The following is a 12,129-nucleotide window of genomic DNA, read 5'->3' as shown; positions in this document are numbered from 1 at the left end:
CTCATCTCTAATCTGGATCTATCAGACCAGGCCCTGTTTCTCCACAGAGATCTGGATCCATCTGATCAGGCAATGTTTCTCTACAGAGATCTGCATCTATCCGACCAGGCTCTGTTTCTCTACAGAGATCTAGATCCATCTACCTGGGCCATGTTTTTCCACAGAAATGTGGCTCTGCTTTATCAAATCATGTTTCTCTACATATTGTTTAAATCAGTTGTTTAAAAATATGTTTATGGTATGTTTATCTTAAGATTTGCTGGTGTGTTTTTTTTTCCATTTTATGATCTTTTAAAATAATTTTGATATCCTGCAGTTTCCATCCTGGCCACTAAGCCTAAACCTAAACTTAGACTTCCTGTTCTGTGCAGATTACTTTCCAACAGTGTCATCCTTATCATCATAGAGAAGATCACAGTAAAAGACGACACCAGTAGATAGATGTTTATGTACAAAATCTATAGTAGTGTACTGTGTTTATCATCCCCAAGAACAGTGGTAGCCTTAGTTCTCAAAATATATAATTTTAATATGTCTGCATCACTAGGGGAAGCTCAAAGGCATACTGTATACTGTCTATAATCTCAACCATAAGTAAGCTCCTAATTTATTTGACTGTAACACTTTCAGCTTCTGGTAGCGGTGTCTGCATACAGAATGTAATGATATTACTTTACTGTATTAGGCCATTTTCACACATGGCAAAACAGCGGCCGCTGTCTGTAATGTTCACCTGGCCAGTGGGAACATCACTTAATTTTAACTGGAATGCGGGCACATTCGGATGTGCCCGCACTCCAATTAGCCACAGAGCACAATGTAAAGTTTGGCCGGGAGCCGCACTTTACACTACGGCTGTGGTTCTATAGGCTATAATGTAATTAGCCGCTGTCATTAAACAACGGCCGTTGTTTAATAACATACGTTGTGTGAATGTGGCCTAATAATGCAGAGGGCTTGAAGTTCTGTCAGAAAAAGAAGCAGAAATCCAAACCCTATCAAGTTGTCTTGTTAAGAAAACCTTTTCCATGTGCCATATAACATCCTATCAGGGGGTAGGACCTTCCTCTATGAGCCACAATAGAGAACTATATGAGAGCTGTTCTGATGTAGTCATTCTTGTATTACACAGACAGCCCTTTATCTGAATGGACTCATGTAATACTGCTATTCCCCCGCTACAAGGTGAATGCCTGCCTGGTGTAGGGTACCAAGCTCAAATTATCTAGGGGCTGCATTTTGGAAGGATGACCCCCTTTAAGAGGTCAATTAGCATAGAATGACTTGTTTATATGATCTTGTATTTATAGAAAATATAACATATACAGCATATACAGAGCCAGCCAGCTAGGTGCAGTAAAGTATTGGAGAATGTTTTTAAGCTCCTCACTCTTGTCTGCAAATGCTCGATCATACTGCCCTCTAGGGGACACCAGGAGCTTAGAACAAGAACCACCATCATAAAGCCAGAGACAAAGCTTCTCAATATATCTACAGCTATTTTTTAGCCTTGCATATGTTTTCTTTACTTTGTGGCCCAAAACATGAGGTAAGAAAGAAAACTGCGCCTAATGATTTGGGGTTTTCAGCAAGACAAGTTGGGCCATGCTATAAGGAATAAGGGTATGTGCACACTATGGAATACGCGCAGGACTTTCAAGCGGTTTCCGCTTGTCCCATAGACTCAATGATATTCTGAAGCTAAATCCGCCCAAAGAAGTGACTTGTCAATTATTTGGGCAGGGTCGGATTTCGTTTGAGAATATCAAAGAGACAATAGGACAGGCTGAACTTCAAGCAGAGACCGCCATGCAGACTACACTTGAAAATTCCGCACGTATTTCGTAATGTGCACATACTCTCATACTACAATGATTCTGTTGCTTGCAGCCATTATATAGAAGCGGTCAGAGAGTAGATAGTATAATGGAATAGCATCTATAAGACTCCGTTCACATATATCCAGGATCAGGAGATGGAGACACCAGGTGCAAAAAGCTAAATGTGTTTCATCCAGTGTCAGCTCTGGCACACCATAAGATTTACTGGGGTGTGATCAGGATCAGGTCCTCAAATATATATGAAATCATTCTAAATCCACTCTGGTTCTGAGCACTTTGTGGAACATGCTGCCCCTCTACCACCTGAAGCAAGATACTCACCTCGCCTCATGGCAGATACAGTCCAGGAATAAATCGCATTAGCTGCATTCCACCACGGGAAGCAAAGCATTATAGATGCCACCCACTGTGAGGTGCTGGGTCCTGAAGTGTAACAGGTACTATTTGTAGCTGCTCTCTTTTTTTTTTTATAGATGAGGAGTGTGCAGGAATATCCGTAACTGGCAAAACTGGACATTTCTTTAATAAATAATATTAATTTAAAAAAAAACCTGAATGCGATTCCAGCCTTGTGGACATTTTACATGAGACGTCTATTGTAGTGATCACGTGACATGACATGGCTTCTTTGTTATGAGTAGAGCCGCAGGTACGGCACCTGACCCGCGGCTCTATTAGTTCCTATGGAGGTGCCAGAAACAGTAGAGTAAACCAAGAGTGCAGCATTCATCTCTTTCTAGCGGCTCCATAAGAAGGCAAAGAGCTGCGGGTCACGTGCTGTACCTGCGGCTCTATTCATAACAAAGAAGCGATCTAGAGATGAGCGGGGGGCATGAGGTCAGATCTCTGCGATCTTATACCTTTTCCCCATCCTGTGGATAGTGAACAGTATGTGTGATATTGATATCACCCCTCAGACCCCACCTCTCTAATCCTACAGGCTACAACTGAGAGTGATGGGCACCTGCGTGACCAGTTCTTCATTTCCTCTACCCTTAAAGGGATTGTTCCACCATTAGACGTTATCTTTGTTAGATATTTGTGGTTTAAAATCCAATGGTTGGAATTCCTGCAATATTGAAAATTGGAACCGGAGTTTTCTGTCAGAATGGAGCGATGGTCACATGTGTACGATGAAACTCCATTCATTCATTATGGGGCCTAATCCCCTGGTTATGTAAGAGAGCTGCTGCCCCATTGTTAGGAGCGATTCGAGGCCCAGCAGTTGGATTCTCCCTGATCAGTTATCCGCTAGCCTAGAGATCGGGGATCAATACTTTACAAGGCTCGATTAAATAAGTGGCCATTTAATGCATTGTCATTGACTGCACATACTGCGTAGACAAGGAGACGTGTGGCCAATATATAGTTTATATGGTCGCACATAAGATTCGAGCTGCCAATGAATGACTGCATCGTCTGCTGGCCTTTTTTTTTTAATGGGCTGAATAGCGGGTAAATGTGCATTCCTAGGACAATAGGGCTGTGTACAAGGTGAGCTCTTAAGTGAATATGTCATGTCCTTAGTGGAAACAACCCTTTGACCCAGTACACCACTTCCATGTAGCCTACACATTCAGTGAAGGACCCACTCATAATGCAGCTCCGTATCAAGGCCCCTGCCTTCCTTTTGAAAGTATTTTACTAACACAAGTGAGAGGAGTAACTATGTAAAAGGAGAAGTCCACTTTGGGTTTTCATCCTTTTGCCTCTTGAAGGAACCAGGATATATGTATTCTTGTGATCTACCCATCCGGATATGGCTCATGTCCATCTAACCCCAGCATAAAAGGGAGGGGAAAAAAACAACGCAAGACGTTTCAGAGCAGTTTCTGTAAAATAACTCATGTTATATCATAAAATAAATTAGACTGAAAATTTCTCAATAAACGTTAATTCTGCAACGAACGTATCGCCCACAGGACAGGGCGGCAGTACGTAACAGTTACTTCTGATAAAATATATAATTAAAATGAGGGCCAGTGTGTAGCCAGGTACACAGACCGCAGACTGACTAGATAACCATGTCACAAGCATTATAAAGAACAGTAAGCCTGCATAGGATAAAGCTAGTCAGTTATTCGGCTTTCTTGTATGGCTGGAAGGGTCATTGATCAGCAGACAATGCCGGCAGGAGATCGGCAACAGAGTCCACGTAGAAGTCTGGGACCATGGAGAGGGAGCCATTTTCTTGGTGGGACTTTGCGTCCTCCAGACTGGAGAATCCGGTGAGTGTCAAGAGTGTGCGGATCCCACATGTAGAACCCATCTGAATGTCTGTGTCCAGGCGGTCTCCCACCATCACAGTTCTTGCCGGATCCAAGCCACATTCTTTGACTACACAGTCATAGAGAAAAGAGTTGGGCTTTCCAATGACCTGAGCTTTGCGATGAGCTGCCGTTTCCACTGCTCGCACCAAGCAGCCGGTTCCTAAGTAAAAGATGACAGATGGTTAAAAAGTTGAACACTTTCAGTGCCTAACTAGCTCTACATACAGCTTATTAATAAGCTATACCATAACAGTGACTGGTGGGGACTGACCATTGGGATCCGAACTATCCAGAAAATAAAGGGATATTTCAGGATGCAATTTGCTCATGACTCATGCTCAGACAGCGAGGTGAAAAGAAAAAAAACTTAAATTTCGTGGCCCCTCCATCCTAGTCTAACCACTAAACAGGCAAGTCCTTGAGCCTTCCCCGACCTCGGAAGTGTTGCACAAAAGGACCAGAACTCAAAATGGCAACAGGAGGGAAGCTAGGAGGCTATGTATCAGGGCTGTGCAGTCGGAGTTGTGGAGTCAGAGCTAGTTTTGGCTGGAGTCGGAAAAAAAATGTACCGACTCTAGCTGTAAAAAAAATCTTTAAAAAATTAATTGAATTTTGGTATGAATTTTACAAATTTTGCTTATGAATATATATATTATGAGCAATATTGTAATAGGACACTGGCCCTATTAGATAAGGGGGGTCATGGAAAAGTTATCGGTCACTATTTCGCAGTTTGTTTCTGAGCTGGAAGAGGCCATTGTGTGGGGGGAGATCTGTGCTGTTCTCTTCCTGGATGCTGGATGACTGTATATGAGCAGCAGTGTAATATGAAGATTTCCTGTGTAATATAGAGGAGGAGGAGGAGAAGACATAAGTAGTGTAGCAGTAACCTCTGTCCTCAGTGTGGTGTTTTCTCTCTGGGAGAAGATTGTGTGTTTTTCTTCAGTGTTCTATGGCTGCAGCTGTGTGTGTACTATGGCTGCAGTAGGTTGTGTGTGTGTGCTATGACTGCAGCAGGCTGTGTGTGTATGCTCTGGCTGCAGCAGACTGTGTGTATGTGTGCTATGGCCGCAGCAAGCAGTGTGTGTGTGGTGTGCGCTATGGCTGCAGCAAGCTGTGTGTGTGTGTGTGTGTGCTATGGCTGCAGCAGGCTGTGCGGGGTGTGTGTGTGTGTGTGCATGCGGGCCCCCACAGTGACCTTCACTGTGTGACCCCCTGTATATCACTATGGCTGACCTCTATATTACAAGTAGGGATGGTATGAACCCGAACGCTCGGCATCAGATTCCCGCTGTCTGCCCACTCCGTGGAGCGGGTGGATACAGCGGGAGGACCGCCTGGAAAACTGGGATACAGCCTATGGCTATATGCCAGTTTTCCAGGCGGTCCTCCTGCTGGATCTGCCCGCTGCACGGAGCGAGCAGACAGTGGGGAATCATTACCGAGAGTTCGGGTTCGTACGAACCCGAACTGAACTCTGTTCAGACCATCCCTAATTACAAGTATCTGGCATAGTTAGCAGTGTTTCTTTAAGTATGGTGAATATTTAGTTAGAAACATAAAAGACTGTCAGCAGGAAAAGGCCACCTGCTCCATCTAGTCTAGTTGTGCGTAGTTCAGGACATGGAGGCTGGAGACTGGCTGCATCCACTGCACACACAGGAGAATCTGCTTTATATACAGTATTCCTTTATTCATTTAGAAGTCGCCCCAGGATCATGTAGGACATTAGGGAGAAGCTGCTGAGCCAGTGTGATAAATAACTCCCCTGGTATATGACTGGCCATTTATGAAGCAGGAGTCGGAGTCGGTCCTGATCAAATTCAGGAGTCGGAGTCGGAGCTGCGGCTTACCGACTCCATAGCCCTGCTTTGTATAGGCTTTTCTTCTTTTTACTCTCTGCCCTTTTGACCGTGTCCAGAAGATAATCTCCATTGTAAGTCTATGGAGACATCTCCTACAGCAGAAAATGTAGGGAAATTGAAAGCGAAGAGTTTAGCTAGCGCTTGTTTATCCAATAGTGAGGATCTGAACACGCAGACCCTGACTGATCAAAAGTTATTTTTTTTTATTTTACTTAAAGGGGTAGTGCGGCGCTAAAAATTTATTCACAGAATAACACACATTACAAAGTTATACAACTTTGTAATGTATGTTATGTCTGTGAATCGCCCCCTTCCCGTGTCCCACCACCCCCGCACGTGTACCCAGAATTGTGTGGTGCATTATACATTACCTGATCCGTGTCGAGGACCGTCCGCCATTTTGTGCCAAACGTCATCTTCGGACGGACGAATCCCTGCCGCCGTCCCCCCTCCGCCGCTCAGTTATGCTGAGCCAATCGCGGCTGAGCAGCTGATGACGTGGCTGAGCATAACTGTGCTCAGCCAATCGCGGCTGAGCACAGTTGTGACGCGGCGGAGGGGGGACGGCGGCAGCGATTCGGCCGTCCGTCCGAAGAGGACGTTTGGCACAAAATGGCGGACGGCCCTCGACACGGATCAGGTAATGTATAATGCACCACACACTTCCGGGTACATGGGCGGGGGTGGTGGGGCACGGGAAGGGGGCGATTCACAGACATAACATACATTACAAAGTTGTATAACTTTGTAATGTGTGTTATTCTGTGAATAATTTTTTAACGCTGCACTACCCCTTTAAGTTTGAGTAACAATAAGGGCCATTACATGGCCTGATGGGCAGTGTAAGCTAGTGCCGTTCTGCTAGATCATTGCTCGCTTACTAAGCCTATTACATGGAGCGACTATTGTGCAGCAAGGGCTGTATATATATATATATATATATATATATATATATATATATATATATATATATATATATATATATATATATATATATATATCTCTACCCATCTATATTGTTAGCGATGTCCATGCAGTGTCTTAAGTGTAAAATAAAAAGCTTTAAACATACCTGTCCATGCTCCCAGTGTTGTTCTAGCTTTGGCCCACTCCCAGCTGTTGGAACTTCTGAGCCGGTCTCTGAAGTGACAGGCCACTCAGCCAATCACTGGCCACAGCACTTTTCCTTTGCAGCCAGTGATTGGCTGAGTGGCCTGTCACTTCAGAGACTGGCTCAGAAGTTCCAGTAGCAGCTGCAGGAGGGGGCAGAAGCTAGAAGACACCTGGGAGCGTGGACAGGTATGTAAAGTTTTTTTTTTTACTGATTTATCAGCTGTGTGCTATGCATCGCTATTACACGTAGCAATGTGTGCCTAGCGGCTGATGACTTTTCGTCAGGATTAAATGAAATCGATCATCGGCTGATCGTGTCATCGGCTGATCGTAGTCTTTATTACACAGAGCAATAATTCAGCAGATTATTGCTCAGTGTAATAGGGCCCTAAAAAATCCCCAAACTACTCATCCCCGGCTCTGGATCAGCTGGTGACTACACCGCTCCACAGCAGGACTGATCATTTATGTCACTGGGTGAATCAGTCAGCAAGTTTGTACCTGAATCTCATCTGTTTTGTGCAGCCTGCTCTGAGGCATGGCGCTAACTTTAATCTGTACAAGTGTGAACAGAGCAATAAAGTTTTGTGTTCTAACTGGAATAAGACAAGGCCGACCCTACACCCAGTGCCGGCTGCTACAGCCTGTACATTACCCACCAGCAATCTTATGTAATGTATGTGGTAACTAGCTGAGCGACGGTTACATGACAGCACCCAGCAGATGCCCTGCCCCGACAGGCTGGGTGGTGAAAGAAGCCACTTCCTGCGCTGTGAGCATGATTTAGCACATTTGACCTTTCCCTATTTATGGCTTGGCAATAGGACATTTTCTTCCTCCTATAGATCAGCAGTCACTAAGTATAGTCAGGGTCTAGGTCAGGGTAAATTCATGATTTCGCAGAGGTCATGTAAGCTTTCTTAGGTGTCATATACACAATCACGATTTTCAGTATTGTGTATACCGTATATTATGCTATACACCCCCCAATTTATTCTCAAAACTGGTCAGACCCCCACCAACCAAACTTGTATGGGACATACTGTATACATCCCGTCTTATCTTGTCACTTCCTCACTATATCATACCATGTAAAACCCTATCGAATCAGAACAATTTGATCATTACCATCAGCTAAAATAGGACTGTCATGATAATCTTATATCATTTATCACTGGTGCAGCTGTCAGATATCTATTCAAATGGACACTGCTAATTAAAAAAAAACTAAACGTGGAAGGCCTGTACCAGACGTCCGGATATGTGCTGCACTGTAATGATAGAGTCGCACCCCTCTGTCATTACAGCGTGGCACATATCTGTACAGTTCCCTGGCTCCCAGCAACATATCTGAGATGCTTCCGTGCGGGGGACAGACTCCGGTACAGGCATTCAAAGTGCGGAACACGTGAATGCGGTTTATGTTCACACCTAGCACCGATTACTAGACACAGCTGAGAGAAGTGCTTGGCTAAGCCTTTCACGCCCGAGCTTGCAGCAGGAGGCGCTCTCTATTGTATGGGCCCTATTATACAGCCCAATCTGGAGGAGCCGATCTGTCAGGTCAGCGCTCGCTTGCTCCTCGTTCCCTGCTCACTGACGGCGATATTACACGTGCCAACAGTGAGTGGGTAAAAGCGAAGGGGCCCGCGGGGGGCTGCAGGAGGGGCTCATAGGAGATAGCAATCTGCTGCCTTTACTCCCATTACATGGAGCGATGGCCGGAAGACCGCCACTGTTGGCATCAGGCTTTTGGTTCCTGTTGTAAACCAGCGATCTGCTGACATTGTGCATGTTGGCTAATTGTTGTTTTACAACATGAGCTATTACACAAAGCAATTATCAGCTAAGTACGGCCAATAATCGCTTCGTGTAATAGTACCCTAAGTCTATGTAGACTGCCTCCTGCAGTAAGTCGGGAGTTGAAGCGCTCGTCTTGGCTCTAACAATCGGTAGGGACCTGAACACCTCAATGCGTCAAAACTTTTCACATGTCTGTGTGACATGATAAAAGGTTTTTAAAGTGACAGGGATGCATTAAAGGGATTGTCCATCTGAGGCTTCGTTCCCACTGAGCAAAACTAGGGGAATTCATGTTCATTCTTCAGTGCGGACAGAACAGGAGCGCGCGCCTCCCATAGACTCCCATTATGAGAGGGAGGCTAACTGCATTCCGCGGCAAACAATTCTGCCGCGGAATTCCGCTAGTTTTGCTCAGTGGGAACGAGGCCTGACACGGAGCATGGAGAGATACTGCGGCACACCAGGCAGGACAGCTCCTATCATGCGTATGTTATATATAAGCAGCCATGTGCCTTATCACTGCTGGGTGACAGAAAGCTGCCTGGTGAAGCAGCATCTCTCCACACCTTGTTAGATCTGGTGCCGATGAGGGGTCTGACAACCACTTTAACAGGCCTTGACCATCTTTATATTGCCTAGCAACCTCTCCCACCCACTGTGTAAAAAAAAATAAATAAATATCGTACTATCTTTGTTGCCCATATCAGCAACCAATCACAGCTCAGCTTTCTGTTCTCACATTGCTCAGGTAAAATTAAAGCTGAGCTGTGATAGGTTAGGAGGGGCTAGCAACAGAAATATCCCCTTCTGTCATTACTGCCCATATCAACCAATCACGGAGCAGGTTTCATTTTTGAAACAGAAATCCGCGCTGTGATTGGTTGCTACCATATACTATAAATCTCGCCGTCCAGGTTTGTGTGGTCAGTACCGGGGATGACGCGGCCCCCCTCCAGGGGCAGCCTGGTGTCCGTGTTGGTGGCGATGAACAGGCAGTCCGGGTCCTGCAGGTAGTGGAGCGCCCGGGTCAGCTTCATGTAACTGAAGTGCTCGTCGAAGCCGACCACCACCGCCTTCACGTCCGGGTCCTTCTCCAGGGACGCCCATTCCTTCATGCCGCCGCTCACGGGCTCCGGGCCGCTGCCCACATGCGGGATGCCCGCCGCCTCCAGCTCCCGGCTCAGCGCCTTCCCGCCGATCAGATAGACCTTACCGCGCAGCTGGGCTACGTCCCGCAGATACCTGGCGGTGCAGTACGCGGTGCCGAACACCTCCCCGGGCTCCGCACCGAAGCCCAGCCGCCCCAGCTTCTCGGCGTACATGTCCCGGGTCTTGGTGCTGTTATTGGTCAGGTAGAAGACCCGCTTCCCGCTCCTCCGAAGGCCGGTGACCAGCTCCGGGGCCCCCGGGACCGCCTCGTCCCCCCGCCACAGCACTCCATCACAGTCAAAGAGCACCGTGTCCACCGAGGCCAGGAAGCGGCGGGAAACCTCTCCTGTCAGACGCGAGCACTTGGACGCCGCCATCTTGTGTGACCAATATACTCACCCGGCTTCACCTCACCCCGGCTCTCCTGTCAGAGGAGGAGACTGGGAGGGACCGGGCGGGACGGGTGACATGTGCCCCACCGGCGTTACCGATACAGGGGAGGGATGGGGGCTATACAGATACAGGGGAGGGGTGGGGGCTATACAGATACAGGGGAGGGATGGGGGCTATACAGATACAGGGGAGGGATGGGGGCTATACAGATACAGGGGAGGGATGGAGGCTATACAGATACAGGGGAGGGGTGGGGGCTATACCGATACAGGGGAGGGGTGGGGGCTATACCGATACAGGGGAGGGGTGGGGGCTATACAGATACAGGGGAGGGGAGGAGGCTATACCGATACAGGGGAGGGATGGGGGCTATACCGATACAGGGGAGGGATGGGGGCTATACAGATACAGGGGAGGGATGGGGGCTATACAGATACAGGGGAGGGATGGGGGCTATACCGATACAGGGGAGGGGTGGGGGCTATACAGATACAGGGGAGGGAGGGGGGCTATACAGATACAGGGGAGGGATGGGGGCTATACCGATACAGGGGAGGGGTGGGGGCTATACAGATACAGGGGAGGGATGGGGGCTATACCGATACAGGGGAGGGGTGGGGGCTATACAGATACAGGGGAGGGATGGGGGCTATACCGATACAGGGGAGGGAGGCTATACAGATACAGGGGAGGGATGGGGGCTATACCGATACAGGGGAGGGAGGCTATACAGATACAGGGGAGGGATGGGGGCTATACAGATACAGGGGAGGGGTGGGGGCTATACCGATACAGGGGAGGGAGGATATACAGATACAGGGGAGGGATGGGGGCTATACCGATACAGGGGAGGGATGGAGGCTATACAGATACAGGGGAGGGATGGGGGCTATACAGATACAGGGGAGGGATGGGGGCTATACAGGGGAGGGATGGGGGCTATACAGATACAGGGGAGGGATGGGGGCTATACAGATACAGGGGAGGGATGGAGGCTATACTGATACAGGGGAGGGATGGGGGCTATACAGTGGAGGGATGGAGGCTATACTGATACAGGGGAGGGAGGATATACAGATACAGGGGAGGGATGGGGGCTATACAGATACAGGGGAGGGATGGGGGCTATACAGGGGAGGAGTGGAGGCTATACAGATACAGGGGAGGGAGGATATACAGATACAGGGGAGGGATGGAGGCTATACAGATACAGGGGAGGGATGGGGTCTATACAGATACAGGGGAGGGGTGGAGGCTATACCGATATAGGGGAGGGATGGGGGCTATACAGGGGAGGAGTGGAGGCTATACAGATACAGGGGATGGATGGGGGCTATACAGGGGAGGAGTGGAGGCTATACAGATACAGGGGATGGATGGGGGCTATACATATACAGGGGAGGGGTGGGGGCTATACCGATACAGGGGAGGGATGGAGGCTATACCGATACAGGGGAGGGATGGAGGCTATACCGATACAGGGGAGGGATGGAGGCTATACAGATAAAGGGGAGGGATGGAGGCTATACAGATACAGGGGAGGGATGGGGGCTACACAGATACAGGGGGGGGATGGGGGCTATACCGATACAGGGGAGGGATGGGGGCTATACCATACCTCCCAACTTTTACAAAGAGCAAAGAGGGACATGTGTGCCGCGGTCCCCATAGCCACGCCCCCATAGCAACCCTCCA

The 12,129-nt window shown here is 48.0% G+C and overlaps 1 protein-coding gene across 1 annotated transcript; it reads right to left on the bottom strand.

Annotated features, from left to right (window-relative positions):
* Positions 1-3,670: 3,670 nt before the first annotated feature.
* On the bottom strand, positions 3,671-10,487 carry PGP (phosphoglycolate phosphatase). The gene is made up of 2 exons (XM_069982073.1): positions 9,824-10,487; positions 3,671-4,271 (listed from the first exon to the last, which is right to left on the bottom strand). Exons 1-2 carry the CDS (start codon positions 10,416-10,418, stop codon positions 3,949-3,951), a joined length of 918 nt encoding a protein of 305 aa, XP_069838174.1. The 5' UTR covers positions 10,419-10,487; the 3' UTR covers positions 3,671-3,948.
* Positions 10,488-12,129: the final 1,642 nt, after the last annotated feature.

Source organism: Dendropsophus ebraccatus, chromosome 9 (genome assembly GCF_027789765.1).
Source record: "Dendropsophus ebraccatus isolate aDenEbr1 chromosome 9, aDenEbr1.pat, whole genome shotgun sequence".
Classification (NCBI taxonomy): domain Eukaryota; kingdom Metazoa; phylum Chordata; class Amphibia; order Anura; family Hylidae; genus Dendropsophus; species Dendropsophus ebraccatus.
The sequence above is the reverse complement of the archived record's forward strand: the minus strand, read 5'-3'. Positions and strand labels throughout refer to the sequence as shown.